Raw genomic sequence first — 17,291 nt, forward strand, 5'->3', positions numbered from 1 at the left:
ACAAGATTGATTGTAATAGGTGACTACTAACCAGCATTTCTTTACCATCCTAAATAGTTTGTGAAAATATTCAAGGACTAGAAACTTAAACATTACATTATTAAATGAGCTGTATAGATATAATACTTATAAAAGAGAGTAGAAATGTGTGTTCAGTATGTTCTAACAAATAACCTTAAATTTGTATCAATATACAAAAATACCTTAAACGAGAGTAGAAACATATAACAAAATAACCTTCAATATTTATCAACATACAAAAATCAATACCAGTGTAAAATATTTAAGACTGATAGTTGCTTTTTTAGATTAAAAGTAGATTCAATAATCTACCCTTTATCTTATCATTTTTATATCCCCCATTTTTCTTTTCAGAATGATGTCCCTTAATCTCATTTCCTTTGTTCAGCTTTTTCTTGACTATTACCAATAACAACTTAGAACCAGCCACCCTAAACAATGACAAACACCCATAACCCACCAAATGACCAGAACCCACCACCCCATCTCTTGGGAATGTGGGAGTCATGATCTCTAGGTTGCTTCTTGTTGTCTGGGGGGTGATAGCATCTCTCGGGAACCCTGAGAAAATTGAGATAAAGTCAAATTCTGGGAGAGCTGGCTGTATCATTTGTTGCCAGTTTCTGTGTAATGGGAAAGTGTAGGGCTTATCTGAAGACCTGGCTGGGGTAGTGCACGAGTCTGGAGCATCTTAGCTAGCTAGCTGCCTTGAAATTGTCCTGGGCATTTGTAATCCAAAGCCAATCTTTGGGTGGTGTTACAATAATCCAGGTGGAATCGTTGTGGGGCTCCATTGTCCTGGAGGCTTCAAAGGTTGCTGTTAGGAATGGTCATGGTTCACTGCAGAAAACTTAAACAATTAAATGTCCTATGCAGCAGATCTCGGAGAGGTTAAAGGACCACAATTTGTTAAGTACATCCAGAGTACAAAAACTCAATTCCTAGTTACCTGATAGACTCAAACCCAAAATCATGTACAGGAAACTAGATGAAGCCTTTTTCTAGAATTAGTACTCTGTATGACCATTAGTATCATGACAGAAAGTTTAAAAATACATATATTAATCTTATAAACTTTGAGATATTTATACCTTAAGAAAAGCTTTAGAGAGTCAAAATAAAACCAAACTCTTATGAGGTTAGTGTCAATAGTATATAGTCCCTTAGTTTGGATTTTTCTTTTGTTTCTTACCAGGTGGCTCTTGTGACATGAGACAGAGATTTTGGATTTTCCTTTAACATTGCACTAACAACAGAATTATTGAAAATTATAGTGCAGTGAGTTTTTCTTTGTTTCTCCCCCCCACCTCCTCTCCCCAGCCTCTCTCCTCCCTCCCCTCCCTCCCCCCCCTCCCCTCCCTCCCTCCCCTCTCCTCCCCTCCCCTCCCGTTCCTCCCTTCTTGTTCCTCCCCCCTCTTTCTCTCTTTTTTCTGACAGTGTCTTGAAGTCTTCTTGCTTCAGTTTCCCAAGGGCTAAGATTAAGGCTGCTCAGCCACACTTATCGGATTTTTCATCATTATAATTTAATGATTTCTAACCTTTTAAATCTAATAATTGTTTAGTGTATTTCCATAAAAGTTCCACAGCTGCCAGTTTAATTCTTTTTCAAAGATTAAAGTTGTGTTGTCTAGTTTAGTGGTAGAATGCTTGTGTGGTACCTGCGAAGCAGGCCCTGGCTTTGCACAGACATTGAATATTTTCAGCACCACACAAAAAAGTAATAAACGTCACACACTTGGTGTGCATATAATTTTTAGTGTTTGTTAACTATAGTAGATGTTTAGTGTAAAGACAAATTAATTACTTCATTTTCTCATATATATATATATATATATATATATATATATATACATATACATACACACACACATACATACACACACACACACACACACACACACACACATACAGACAGACAGACTTGGAATGAAGTGGTTTTGTGTAACAGAGACAGTGAGGTAGATATTTCCTGGGTTGTGTTTAGCTTAGAACATTTAGTTGTTTTCCTTGTTTGTCTGTGAAGTGCTTTGAAATGATGGATGCACGATTGATTAATTTGAGTCTGATTTCACTATGTTCATAATATCTCCTTTTGAAGCATAATGATCTAAAAGACATTTAGTCATTTGTATTGATAGTTTAGTGGTTAGTTATTATTCTAAACCCTTAAGTATAATTTGTAAATAGCATTACAATTTCCTGTAGTGTTTGAATTGGGCACCTAACTATTTAGATTTTAAAAAAGGCAGGAGGTGTGGCGGAGGTGCAGGGTGAATTAGAACATGCCTGAGAATTAGAAGCTTTTACCAGGCAGACTCCATTTTTTTTTATTTGTTTCATTTTTCATATTTTAACTTTGTATATTCACAGTACCATTGATTTTGTAACAGGTGTTTTCAATATTCTCATATGTAATATATTACATGAAAGCTTACTTATGCTTAAATAATAAACATATATCCTATCACAGTGAGGGAGATGTAAACTTATTTATTTTAGATCTCACTTGACTTAGATACTGCTCTCAGCAAATATGTGCAGAACTTGAAATTAGAGAGAAAAAGAAACCAAATTGCTTGTTGTGTAGAAAAATAAACAGCCTTTCATAGAACCACAATATTGTGGTAGAATCTATTAAAGGGGTGTTTCAGGCTCTTTGTGAGGTAGTACTGTGCCGTTCGTTTTCCATCATGACCTGTTTCTTTTTAATGAGTATTTCTTACTGCCTTGAGTGGTTAGTGTTTTAAAGAAATTGCGATAGAAATGCATCACTTTCCCCCCTGTAGCTCCTCCCAGGTACCCTCCTTCCAGCCTTTCCCATGCCCACTCCCAAGTTGAAAGCCTTTGCTACAATTATTATTGTATCACCCCTTTCTTCCCCCCTTGGTATGCACAAATGTATGTATGTATGTATGTATGTATGTATGTATGTATGTATGTATCTCGAGTCCACTTTTGTTGTTTTTGTGTATATGGTTTCAGGGCTTATCATTCCTCATTGGAAAACCAACAAGGGGCTAATTTCTGGGACAGGCTAATTGTCCTTCTCCCAGCAGTTATTAAATACCTGTTCTTTGTCTAGAAGTAGGAATTTCCCCACTTCTAGGTTAAAATGCCTGTTGATACTGTCACTCTATGATCTTGTTTGTGCAGCCATTTCTGGGGGAGACTTTTACAGAGGACTTTTTGGCCCTCTGGCTCTTACACTCTGCCCCTCTCCTGCAGTGTTCCCTGAGCCACAGATGCAGGACTCTCCACATTCCATTGACCATTTGTGGTTTTCTGGGGTGATCTCCATTTGTTGTAGACAGGAAATTTAGCTCCTGCTCTTAGTGGTTAGTTTCTTTTCAATATAGATAAAATTAAACAGCTTCTGTTTATCAAGAATTTATCTTATGCTATACATTTACATAGATCATTGCATTCTTGTTTTGTCTTAATGTTCTTGAAAGTAATGGTAGTTTTGAGTAATAAGTATAATTTGTTAAGAGTTTAGTTTGTTACAATCATTGAGCTTATATACTTAACCACTGTATATTCATTTATTCCTTACAGAAACTGTTGTGTGAGTAGATAACTTTATCTTCCACAAGACTCAGACTTAAGTAACTTTATATCATACTGCTGGTGAATCAGGACTCACTTGTATATTTTTGCATTATATGTGGTGTTGTATTGTAAAAAGTAGCAGTGGGGAAGGAACACTGACCTTTTAGAACTTATGACTAAGCATTGCTATGAAAGTGTGCATGTGTGTGTACACATGAAAAATTAGAGGAACTTTGAACCATAGTTGGGTTTCTGTGCTTATTAAACCCCTTTCATAATATGAGTGCCACCTGCTGGAAGGTTATAATGCACCTAATATGTTTTTGAAATACTGGCTTTTTATTAATGATTGTTTTAGGGTCACTCCCCAGTGAAATTGGGCAGTTGTCCTAATTTACTATAAAATTAATTGCTTCATTTATTATGTTGTTTTAAAAACTGATTTATGAGTACTTTCTAAAATAAAGTCATTGGCAGTATTTTTACCAAGAGCAAGTTTGATGGCCCTGTGAGTCATATTGTTATTTTAAAGAAATCAGACAAGAATAGAAAGTTGGATTTATTTTGTAAGTAAGTTACTGGAGTATAAGGATTTCAAAATTCCCCCTTTTAAATTCTGGAACCCAAGGGAGCATTATAGACAACACAGAAAGTGTTGTGGGTAAAAATAGAAGTGGGGAGTGTTATAGACAACACAAAAGAGTGTGTGGGTAAAAATAGAAATGTGCATTGAAATCTTTAGCTTGGTAAAGAATCCTGAGGTTCAGCGGAGATCTTAAATAGTGCTTTAGAGAAAAACATTTAGAGCTGTAACTATAGATTTTTTTTTGTTGTTGTTATGTGTTTAGGACATTGAAAAGTGGATACTTTTTATAATTACATGTCTGGAAGGGGAATCAGATAAAATCTGTGTCCATTGACTATTCTTCACAAGGTTGCATTGCTCTCAGGTTAGCACACTGAGTATCTAGCACAGAGTTATCATTGAGTGACTGCTATTTAAATGGATCTAATGTGTATTTGCAGTTGCATTATATCATGTGGAACAAATATTTGTTGAACAAAATGAAATGCGATTGTCATCTCACACCATTAAACAAGTACTAATAATACTTTGCTGTATATTTCATTTTATAAACAAATCATTTTATAGATGTTTAAAATATTATATCACGCCGGGCGTTGGTAGCACACCCCTTTAATCCCAGCATTCGGGAGGCAGAGTGAGGCAGATCTCTGTCAGTTCGAGGCCAGCCTGGTCTACAAGAGCTAGTTCCAGGATAGGCTCCAAAGCTACACAGAGAAACCCTGTCTTGAAAAACGGAAAAAAAATTATATCATAACATTATAGCAATAAGTCCCATTGAAAACTTGTAGTGGAACTGGAGATGCAGCTCAGTGGTTAAGACCATACACTGCTATTCCAGAGGATGAGAGTCGATTCCCAGCACCCACACAAGGTGGTTCACAACCCTGTAACTCCAACTTCAGGGGATCTGATGACTGTTGCCTCCCCAGACACCCTGCAGTCATGTGCACATACTCGCTACACACATACCTAATTTTAAAAAGTCTTTAAAAGCCCTTTAGTGTATGTATCTGAAGCTATAATATGTGGCTATATCATCAGTATCAATTTTGTTATCATTGAACACTGAGATTGTTTATTGCTGTTCCTTGCTGGGTTCTGTAAATAATGGTAGAAAGACTTTGTTGCTTGCTGCAGAGTCAGGGTAGTGATACCCTTTTTGTGTGATGTTCATCTAGGACCTAGGGTTTCATTTGTAGACTGGTTTTAAAAATACCCTCAAGAAGCCGGGCGTTGGTGACGCATGCCTTTAATCCCAGCACTCGGGAGGCAGAGTGAGGCAGATCTCTGTGAGTTCGAGGCCAGCCTGGTCTCCAGAGCGAGTGCCAGGATAGGCTCCAAAGCTACACAGAGAAATCCTGTCTCAAAAAAACAAACAAAAAAAATTAAAAATAATCCTCAAGAGCTGATGAGGTGACTCAGTTGATAAACTGCTTACTGTGCATGCGTGAGGACCAACTTTGGAGCCCTAGTACCCACATAGACAACCTGGGTACAAGTGCATGTGACTGTAAATACAGTGCTGGAGGCAGAGACACACGGCTTTTTGGAGCTTGCTGGCTGGTCGGCCGAGTTGGTGAGCTTTCAGTGAGAGACCCTTTCCCAAAAATAAAAGTGGAGATAACTGAGGAAGACACCATATATGGTAATGTATGGTGTCCAAGAGCACATCCTTATGTTACTTTTCTAGTGGAGTACATAGTAATTGAAAAAAAATCACTCAAAAATACTTTTTGATAGAGGATAGTTTGTCAAAAGAAAACAGCACTCTACAAAGCTATTTATTGTTTTCATGAATAAGAACCAGGTAGGCTCATTAGATTTGCCATTTGATAAATATTGAGTGCTTAATTATGTCAGCTCTTGAGGTGCCATTTTGAGCACTGGGGATATAAAACCAACAAAAGCTTTGCTATTAATAGAAGATGACAAGCAATAAACAACTCCAAAACATTGCAATGGAAAGACCAGGGAAGACTTCCTTAGGAAATGATATTTGAGACTAAAGTAAGCCTCTCCCTTGCTTCCCTGGAGTAGTTGCCTTTGCTGTTTTCTGTGACGAGCAGATGGAGTAGTGGCAGGGAAAGCAGAGATCACCACCTCAGTGTTAGCCATTAGACACTGAGATAGAGATGCTGCATTAGGGCTTGAAGAGATGTGGGCAGGAGGCAAGCGTTTGTAAGTCATTTCTGAGTTATCTAAATTCCTTAAAGTAGATGAGACCATCAAAACAACACACCCTGCAAACTCCTTCAATGTGCCTTCATCATTCATTTCCCAGGGACACAGAGGTAAATTAAACTGTCTTTGAGGAGTTCCTAGTTAATAGGGAGGCAGATGTAAATATTTGGTAGAATAAACTGTATGAATAGAAACATAGGCCTAGTGCCAATGATTCAGAGAAGCTGAGTCTGAAAGCCATTCTGCACTTCACTCTGCTCCATCACTGGCTCAGCCGCCCATCCCTGCATGTGCAGAAACCTGTCCCAGTGTGGCAACTTTCACAGTGGCTGACTCTTCATTTAACTTTAGAACGCTTGTGTGTGGGATGAGCCTGTCATTGGCTAGGAACATGGGACTAATTTGTCGTCTAAAGCAAAAGGAAGTGCTGTTTGAGCCATAGCATCAGAGGTCAAAGGTAGACACCTTTAGCTCAACACCTGCTCTTCTTGCCTCCCCACCCAAGGGAGAAGGACTCTTAACCTTCCCTGGTCTTTAAAATGTTTGCATTGTAGAATTGTTATTAGAATTAGATGAGAGTAAAGCATTTGTATATAATAATTTTGAACATTTTAAGTATTCAATAAACAGGTAACAAAAGAAAAAATACTCAACAAAAGTCTAATGAGCTTTACATAAAAAGACATGAAAACTGCTTACCAAGACAGGTGTTGTGGTGCACATTTGTTTGTTTGTTTTTTTTCAGTTTTTATTTTTTAGCTTTTTTTATATGTATGAATAATGTTTTGCCTGCATGTAAGCCTGAGTATTGCATACACATAGTGCCTGCAAGGGCCAGAAGAGGGCATCAGATGCCCCTGGAACTGGAGTTTTCAGAGCTGCTATGTGGGTGCTGGGATTCGAATTTGAGTCCTCTGGAAGAGCAGCTAGTTAGTGCTCTTAACTGCTGAGCCATCTCTCCATTCCCTGTAGTACACATTTGTAATGTGTACTACACACACTTGGGAGGTTGAGGCAGGAGGATCATAAGTTCAGAGCCAGTCTGGGCTAACATAATTGGGTTGTTTGTTATCCATTTGTGTGTGTGTGTGTGTGTGTGTGTGTGTGTGTGTGTGTGTGTGTGTGTGTGTGTGTGTGTGCGCGTGCGCGAGCTCGAGAGCTAGGGAAGCATTTTACCACTGAACTGTATCCCACCCCTCTTTTTGCTTTTTGTTTTGAGATGGAGTCTCACTAAATTGCCTAGGCCTTGAGTTCACTTTGTAGCCCAAGTGGGCCTTAAATTTTAAATGCCCCTGCGTCAACCTCCTGAGTAGGACTATGTCAGCATGCATAGTGAGCTCCTGTCTTAACAAAACAAAAACAAAACAAAAATAAAATCAAGCATGCTTCTCTGTGTTTACTAATTCTGAACCCCAGGCATATTTACAAGGCTTTTATCGTGAGCTCATGTCATTGTTCCTATATCGTTTATCAAGCTGCTGCCTGTAATGTGCAGGTGGTTTTCATTTGCTTGTTTGGTCTGTCCACTTTCTTGTCAGGGTGGAGCCTGAAGCTTGTGTATTGTGAGGGCTATTCTTTTTTATGTACAGAACCTCTGCTATGTTAGTCAGGTTTCCATTGATGTGACAGATCCTTGAGATAATCAGATTACTATGGGCAAAGGTTGATTATGGCTTATTGTTTCAGAGATTTAGGCCATGCTTCTTGGCCTAGGGCTTGTGCACAGTACCTTGTAGTCAGAGCTTCTTGGGGTATAAGCCAAGGAGAGTGAGCTTAAAACTCTACAGTCCTGCTTCCTTCCACTGGACTGTATGTCCTAAAGAGCCCAGTATTTCTGGATGTCAACATGAGCTGGGAACTAAGCCGTTAGCATATAGGACTTTTGGAGATATTCAAGAGCCAGACTCTAGCCACTGTCACCTCCAGGCTTTGTCACTGCACACAAGACTTACCATGCCCGATAAGCCCCATAGATACAGGAGTGGAATTTTCAGTTTTCTTTCCTTTTTGTAGAATATATATATATATATATTGAGCTCTGATATTGTGCTACTGTAGATATAAATTGACTGTATGATTTCTTTTCTCAAGAAGATAGTCCTTTCATAAAGAAAATACACATGGACCAAGTACAGTTTCTTTTTTGGGAGAGGAGTTGACTGACTGTGTCTGTACATACATGCATGGGCATGCATGTTAAAGCCAGAGAGCAGCCTCGGGTGTCATTCCTCAGTCCTTTTTTTGTTGTTGTATTTTGTGATGAGGTCTCTCCATGACCTAGATAGAACTCCCCGCCAGTGAGGAACCCAGTCCTGCAGCACTTCGCTGACTGAACTGTTTTCCCAGACCCAGCTAATTCTATAGTGATGCAGGACTCATTTTGTTCATCATTTCAAACAGTCCTGTTTTTAAAATACACATGTGCACACATGCTCGCTGACAGAATTTTTCTCCAAGAATGGTATTGGAAGCTATTTCTCCCTTTCATGCTGCTCACCTGGCTTTTCCAAAATTTGAAAGTTCATTTGAAAGCTAGGCATGGTGGTGCACATGGATTGTGAGTTCAAGGTGGTGTCCTGGGATACAGAAGACCTTGTTTCAAATAAACTGTTCAGTTATGAGTAGGGTTCCCTTCTAAGCCCTCCTTTCTACTGAGTAGTAACCTTTCTTTCTCTTGCACTCAGCTTTTGAGAGAACTGAAGCACCCTAACGTGATCGCATTGCAGAAGGTGTTCCTTTCGCACAGCGACAGGAAGGTGTGGCTGTTGTTTGACTATGCAGAACATGACCTTTGGGTAAGTTTCAACTCGCTGTGTCCAAAGGACATAGGTAAGGGCCATGTATGCAAGCAGTATGTACTACTCATGTACAGTAAAGAAAGCTCACTGTTCATTCCAGTTCAGAGCAGCTACAGTAAATGTTGATTTGAAGATGGCACTGTCTGGTACACTCACAAGTTTCTGGGAGGAAGTTTTGCTAGGATAACAGACTGGTTCTGTGCAGGCAGCTAATGGCAGTTTGGTGACAGGCACAGTGAATACTGCTTCCATTTGTAAATTCACAGGGCTCAGTTCTCATCCAGTATATGCTTGTGAGTAGTTTTTTACTATATCTTGGTATTTCAAACTGGGTCTGCCAAATAAAATGATGAGTATAGTTTTTAGAATGCCTTATTAATACATAAAAGAAGGGAAAAAAACCTAATTCCTAACTTTAAAATTTGGGAACTGGAGCATTTCAAACATTTTGTTTCTAAAACTGCCAAAAAAAAATTCCAAATTTAACAGTTAAATTATGGTTAAATTTGGTTCAGCATGTTACAGTGTGCCTTCTGCATAAAGTAAAAAAAAAAAAAATCTTTTTAAGAACAACTTGGACAAGCTTATAAGGTCTTGAATGACCTTTGATGTGCATGCTGCTACAGAACTGTTGATGACAACTTCCAGTGTTTTCTTCAATATTTCTTAATAAAAATTACATTTCTGGACTGGACAGATGGCTCTGTAGGTAAAAAGTACCTGCCCAGGACCCACATGCTGGTGTGAGAGAGCCCACTCCCGTGAGCTATCTTCTGACCTCCAAATGTTCCTAGTGGTACATGCATGCACACGCAAACACACACACACTGTAATAAAAAATTTTTTTTTTTCTTTTGGTTTTTCGAGACAGGGTTTCTCTGTGGCTTTGGAGGCTGTCCTGGAAGTAGCTCTTGTAGACCAGGCTGGTCTCGAAATCACAGAGATCTGCCTGCCTCTGCCTCCCGAGTGCTGGGATTAAAGGCGTGCGCCACCAATGCCCAGCTTGTAGTAAAAATTTTTAAGTGTTATTTGCTCATCATGATAATGCATACCTGTAATCCAAATCCCTGAGGCCCTACCTCAAAACAAGTATTTTCCGCATTGACCACAACCCTCCTTTATTTCTACAAAGCTCACTAGATAATGTATAAAGCTCCTTTAACAGTAGTGGGGGGTCGATGCTGTCTGTGGCTCAGCAGTTAGGAACACTGGCTCTTTTCCTAGGACCTGGGTGGGATTTGAGCACAGGTACAGGGTGGGAGTTAGATGTGGCTGTAGCATTTTCCTCCCTTGCATTACAGTGCTTATATAATGTCAGTCTGGCTATTGACACCTCAGCCCTTTGTCTCAGGTTTGAGACCTAACAATTATTACTTCAATTGTTAAAAGTATGCAATTTCTTCTCTCCCTTTTCTCTGTACTTCCTAGTGTTCTTTCCTATATAATATTTTAGGAACATATCACATTGTTTTGTGCCTAGGGGAGGTAGTATTTTCCCAGTAATTTAAATATATCTAGTGCCAGAGGTGTTATCCAAATATACCAAGTACTGACTTTGTATGTAACAGCCAGGATTTACAGTTTGTCATGCTCTCTTCCCCTTATCTGTATAGAATATTACCAATACTGTTCTGAGACAGGTATTTAAATACCAATTCTTCTTACCCTTTAAGGCTGCTTAGTGAAAATCTTAGTGTTTTCATGAGATCTGATCATCATAGACTCACATTAACATGGTCACACTCATCCCCCAATACATCTTTTGGACAAGCTTATTATTCAGAAATTTTTGTATCATTAATTTAAAAGTTAATTGTAAAATACACAGCATTTATTTCAATTTTGGTTGTTTTTTCCCCCCCTTTTGGCAGAGATCTAAGCAGACTATAATATCACAGTATGTTTTATTTTCTAATTTTTAGCACATTATTAAGTTTCACCGTGCATCAAAAGCAAATAAAAAGCCCATGCAGTTACCAAGATCTATGGTTAAGTCACTGCTTTACCAGATTCTCGATGGTATCCATTACCTCCATGCAAACTGGGTGCTTCACAGAGACCTGGTAAGTTGTTGTTTTAATTCTCTGTTAACCAGATTGTTCCTCTTGGCACAATTGTAACAGAACATTAGCTAAGAAGAATATAAATACATACCAGAGGAGGGATTAAAAACTCGCCTACAGTCTACAGTCAGAAGACTAGAAGCTGATGTCGTGGTGGCTGCTGTCTGTAATTTCAGCACTTGGGAAAGCTGAAGTAGGGTTCCCATGAGTTCAAGGACAGCCTAGGCCAAGAGTGAAACTGTCCTTCCTCACCCCCTTCTCTCCCTCACCTCTTCTCTCCTCCTCTCCCCTACCCTGCTGTGTGTGTGTGTGTGTGTGTGTGTGTGTGTCCCTCCCTCCCCCCCCTCCCTCCCTTTTTTACCCTTTGCTGAATTGCAGTAGTGCACACCTGTAACCCAGTCCTCAGATGGAAGAGCCCAAGTTTGCAGCCTATCTTAAATAATCAAAAATGAACCAAACAAGATTGTCTTTAAACATCTGGTGTCTGTTACTCTGTCAGATCAATGCATAGCCGTAAAATGTCTGTGTGATTTTTAACAAATGGTTAGTAGCATATAATTTTAACGTTCAGTTAATATGTAAAGCTAGTGCATTTTACTTCAATTTGTTCTTTATATAAAAGCACTAATAATGAAAGTTGATTCCTCATTTTCTGTTCCCTTAAGACTTAAACTGAAATAATGACATTACTCTGGTGAAAATCATGTTATTACCAGCATTACTTAATAGCAAATAAATGAATAAGTGCATTTAATAGTTAGAACATACTTATTAGGGAAATTAGCCACTGTTGTAGAATATTATTTTAAGATGTGTTTATAGCATTTGTTTGTGCTTGGCACATTTGTTTTAATGATGCAAAGATGTATTCTTTCATGTTGCATTTAACTGTGTGAAGCTGTATTACTGTGCCTGTCTAAATCACCTGATGGTCTAATAAAGAACTGAAGGGCCAGTAGCTGGGCAGAGAAAGCATAGGCGGGGCTAGCAGGCAGAGAGAACAAATAGAACGAGAAAAAGAATGACGAGAAAGGAGAAGCAAGAAAAGAAGGAGAGGAGTACATCAGGGATCAGCCACCCAGCTGCATAGCAAGCCACAGAGTAAGAAGTAAAGAAAGGTATACAGAATAGAGAAAGATAAAATTATGCCAGAGGCAAAAGTTAGATGGGATATCTTAAGAAAAGCTGGCTAGAAATAAGCCAAGCTAAGGCTGGGCAGTCCTAAGTCTCCATGTGACTTATTTTGGAGCTGGGTGGCGAGGCCCCCAAAAGAGTTAAGAGTAAAAAAACCAGCAACAAGCCACAATGCAAATGTTTGTTCTTATTTTTTTAATTCAGTATATGTATAATAAACATTTGTTCATAATCAAATTATATGCTAGGTGCTCACTTTCATTTTTGCTTAGATTATTTTTTTACTTATTAAGACTGTAAAGGCATAAGAAAGCTGTGAACCTAATGAGTTTATCATTGGAGGAGTTATCTTCCCCTCACGTGATTTCAAAATACTTTAGTTTTTTAGGTCTTTGCAGATTTTAGATCCAGCAGTAATAGGGGTTAGTGTAGGTAGACTCCAGCTTTATTAACTGTTTGCTACAGAAAAGGAGGAATGCATAAGGAGTTGTAGTTAGTACTCTTTGGCACCTGTCAGTCAGACCTGGACGCCTGCCTTGATCACCTCTTATTGTAGCGTTGTAGCTGAATTGTGACCAAATAATATAACCACAAAGCATTCATTTGTTTAGTGTTTTTAAAGAATTCCTGTCTTCTAGTTTTCCAGTTGTGTATTTACCTTTGAGTCACCATGTTCTAAAATTGTTCGTCAGTACTTGGGATTGCTTTGGCATGATCCATAGATAGCATTTAGATTTTGTGTTTTTAAGGTTCCAGGCACATTTGAACCACTAATGAGAATCTTTTATTCAGGATTGATTGAAGTGTTTTTCTCATTTTTTACAAAGTTACTTGTTCTAAGTAGAAGAGTTGATTGTGGTTTCTTTGTGCTACTGTGATCTGATTGCCTACTGGTACTATTCAGTGTGACTGGGACTCAGTTTTTCCTGTTTAAATTTACTATCCTTTAGTGTCCTCTCTCCTAGTTATAGCAGTGGCCTCTTCCTGGCAAAGAAACACCTCTTGCCTTTATAAGACTTTCTTTGTGGTTTACATCTAGAGCGTGACATTGTCGTGTCTATAATACCTTTCTCCTCATCTGTTTTTATTCCCTGTGCCTCCTCCCTTGCTCACGCCCTCATAAATTACATCTTTGTTTTTGTCATGGTACTCTGCATTTGTCTTTTTGTCCTCTAGTCCACAATAGACCAATAGCAATTTATTAGCCTTGCAGGAACTTTGGAATATATTCTTATAGAAAAAGTAAAGTTTAAGTTTCTTATTTGGTTTTCAGGATCTTACCAAATGTAGCTCTGATGGCTTCAGGTGTTTTCTCGACACACATCCCTTGATGCATGCTTTCTACTAGTGGTTGTTCCTGTATTATCCTGAGGTTTCTTGCCTTAAAGGCTTGCATTTCCGTGTCTTTTTTCTTTTTCTCTACATACATAAATGTGCTTGTCTTTCAAGGATCAGCACAAATACTAAAGCTTGGGGCTTGAGATGGCTCAGCAGTTAATCACTGGCTGCTCTTGCCAAGGACCTAGGTTTGATTCCAAGCACCCACACAGCAGCTCACAACTGACTGTAACTCTGGTTCTCAGGGATCTGCTGCTGTCTTCTGGCCTCTACAAACACCAAGCATGTACCTGGTACACAGACATACAAGCAGAAACAGAAAACAAAACAAAATACCATAATAAAACAAAATAAACTTAAAAATTTAAAGTATACTTTCATAATCCCGCTCTACTTTGAAATTAAATAATCTTTCATTGTTCATTCTTGTTATATTTCATTTTTATTCTCTTAATGTTATTTGTTAGTATCCTGTAGATATTTTTAGATCAGCGGTTCTCAACCTGTGGGTCGAACAACCCTTTCACAGGTGTTGCTTAAGACCATTGGAAAACACAGATATGATGGGGGATGTCCTTCTGTATATATGTTTCTGTCCTTTTAACCATTTTATCCTTTTTATTTTCTCTCCCAAGCCTACATATATTTTTAAACACACTGTAAACCTTTTAAGAGGTTTTTCTTTATCTGAATCTGTCTTTACTGTATATCTCTATCTTTTTCTAGCCATGAGTCTTTTATCTGCTAAACAGTATTGCTAAAAGAGCCATGTGGTTTTTGCCGCTTATGCTGAGTTGGGAAGCCTCCCTTAAAGGAGCTGCGAGCTTCTGCTTGTCTCTAGCAGACAGAGCCCACCCAAGAAAATGCTGCTACCAAGCTGTGCCAGACTTTGTTCTTTTGTTTCTAAAATCCCCTTTTAAACTTTTGTCAGGTTCTATGTGGAAATTTGTGCAACCCAGCTTGGCGCCATTTTGTTGCTGAATGTTTCTTGTCCCTCCAGGTCCTGCTGCCCTTCTCAGCCCCCAAAAAGCACATGGGTGCTATCTTAGTTATAAAATTGTTGGCTGATGGCTTGGGCTTCTTATTGGCTAGCTGTCTTAATTATTGACCCATTTCTATTAATCTATGTATTTCCACGAGGTCTTGGTTTACTGGAGAATGCCTGGACCTTTTACTCCTTTGTGATCTACATGGCATCTATCCCTGACAGGCTCTCCTGCCTACCTTTCCCAGAATTCTTCTCGTCTCCTAGTCCTGCCTATCTCCTGCCTCATTGGCCAAACTGTTTTATTCATCAGCCAATAAGAGAAACATATATACAGAAGGACATCTGCCATCAGTGTTGTTTCGGGGAGCAGATAGAATTTCAGCTGGACTTTGACATGGGACTTAGAGATTTAGTAAATAAAGGAAATCTGTAGGCATGTTGGTTGTAAAGTTTCTAAAGTGAAAAGGACCTTTTATTATCTCAGAAAGGACATGAGTTGAGCCTGGCTCTAATAGGAATAATTGGTGTAATAGGACAAAAAAAAATTTGGGTTGCAGCTTGACTCAGGCAGGCCCTAAATATCAGGTTCTGGTATTTGTGGGGTTTATTTGTTTTAAGGTCTTGAAACTTTCTGAGCAAAAGAGAGATTCCCCACGGATTACAAAAAACTTCCTCTTAGGGTGAGCATGGGGCTTAAAAATACATTCCAAGAGAGGTTCTGAACTATCATAGTGCTTATTTATGTTTTTCCCCACATAACTAGTGTATCTTTCCACCATTCATAAGTAATTCTAGTAAAACTGGGACAGTCTCCACTAGTCTTTTTCATTGTCTAGAACCTTGATGTCTATCTGTACCATACAATGTTGCTTTTGTTCAAGCATTTTCAGGAATGGAATGTTAAACCTACACATACACATTGTCATCAGTAGAAAAATGCAAAGTATATAAAATGGGAATATGTTATTAAAAGGAGATGGAGATGTGTCAATTTATTTTTGTGAGCCAAAGAACAGGACTACTGTTTAAGATGCTGGAGAGCTTTTAACTGCTGTATTCCCCATTTACACCATTTGTTAGTCACAACTGTTTGTGTGTACTCATTGTCTCTAAAGGCCATTTCATATGAGAAACCTGGAAAATTCATACAAGTATAGTATTAGAAAAAAATATAAACTCACAGCTTGATAATATAACCAAAGGAAATTAAGAGTAACCAAAAGCCGAGATTCTAGAGTTCATATGCAAAAATATTAATCCTGAAAAAGATCGGTGTTTTTGTTTGTTTGTTGTCTGGAACAATATTTCAGTTATATGATTTGGATCCTAGAATGTAATACAAAGGCAGAGAATTTTAAAGCCTCTATGACAGTTATTTGATTTGAGGAATTGGCTTTAAAAGGAAAGGAGAAAAAGCTAAAAGTAATTATCTTGGCTGAGAGACAGTGAAGGAGAGACATAAGTCCATAAATATTTGAGACCTGTAAACAGTTTGAGAAAGCTGTATTTTAATTTTACAGCAGGATGTAGCGCAGAGTAAGATGATGAAATAAAGGATGACTCACATTTGTGGGTGCCGCTCTGGGCTTGGAGGAATGCCAGCATGTAGTTGGTAGCCTTGCTACAATGTGAGCTTCTTAGAGCGGCGCCCATAGCTCATTGATTCTGTCCTGGCGCTGGCTTATTGTCTGTGCTTGTAAGTTACTAGAGTGGACTCTGCAAAGCATATGACACTTCACATTACTCTTCAGCAAAGACGGGTGTGCTGGCTAAATGGTGGTGTTACGTAGATTTATCGATCCTTAGTCTCAGAGCATTGCTACTGGGTCAGTGACATAAGCTGAACAGCCACTCGTATTCCAGAGCCTGACCCAAACTAAGCGGTAGGTTTTCACTGAGTGAAGATGGATGAACACTCGGGCCTTGCCTAGTTCTTGTGTTTTCATGTTAGTGAGCTGAATTTGTATTTGTTTAAAAGTCCAAAGGAGGGGCTGGAGAGATGGCTCAGTGGTCAGGCACATTTGCACAGGACTCAGGGTCGGTTTCTAGCACCCACACGACTGCTCCGAATCATTCTCAACTCAGGTTCCAGGAGACCTGATGCCCTTCCTGGTGCCTTGGGCTCCACACACATGTGGTGCACACATACAGGCAAAAACATGCTTACAAATAAAATAAAAATAAATCAGTCTTTAAAAAGCAGCTTAGAATGAAAAGTTTCTAAGATAGCCATTAAGCCTCTGCTTTCTTCACTGTAGCATTCAGGTAATGGTAACTTACATGGCTGACTCCCTACCTCCATACTGAGGTTACTGAATCCCTCTGAGTTTCCCTCCTGTAGGTGCCTCTGGACAGTCCATCAACACTCCAAGCGTGCCTACAGTTCCTTCCGCCTGATGCTCTTTCTAGCCTGTCTGCCTAAGCAGAGATCAGGTAGACATATGTGAGTCATCCTTCCTGGTTCTTAAAAAGATTAAAAAAACAAAAACAAACACAAACTAGCCCGTGTTCCGTGTAGCTTATATTTGAATACTGCAATTTCTTTTTGCCAAGACTTAATATTTAAAATACGGAAGTTTAAAAAAACTTACATAACTAATGTCAAAATTAATAAGTGCTTTGGATAGCTT

General features: G+C 38.8%; 1 protein-coding gene across 3 annotated transcripts in view; it reads left to right on the forward strand.

Annotated features, from left to right (window-relative positions):
* Nucleotides 1-17,291, forward strand: part of Cdk19 (cyclin dependent kinase 19) — a 122,893-nt gene that overhangs the window by 66,612 nt on the left and 38,990 nt on the right. For 2 of the 3 annotated variants that reach the window (XM_027402182.2, XM_027402184.2), the window contains 2 exons: nt 9,025-9,135; nt 11,061-11,201. In XM_027402182.2, the coding sequence (XP_027257983.1) occupies nt 9,025-9,135; nt 11,061-11,201 (252 nt within the window). Of the gene's footprint in view, nt 1-9,024; nt 9,136-11,060; nt 11,202-17,291 lie in introns of those variants that run through there. The other variant, XM_027402185.1, reaches the window with a different exon arrangement.

Source organism: Cricetulus griseus, chromosome 2, assembly GCF_003668045.3.
Source record: "Cricetulus griseus strain 17A/GY chromosome 2, alternate assembly CriGri-PICRH-1.0, whole genome shotgun sequence".
NCBI lineage: Eukaryota > Metazoa > Chordata > Mammalia > Rodentia > Cricetidae > Cricetulus > Cricetulus griseus.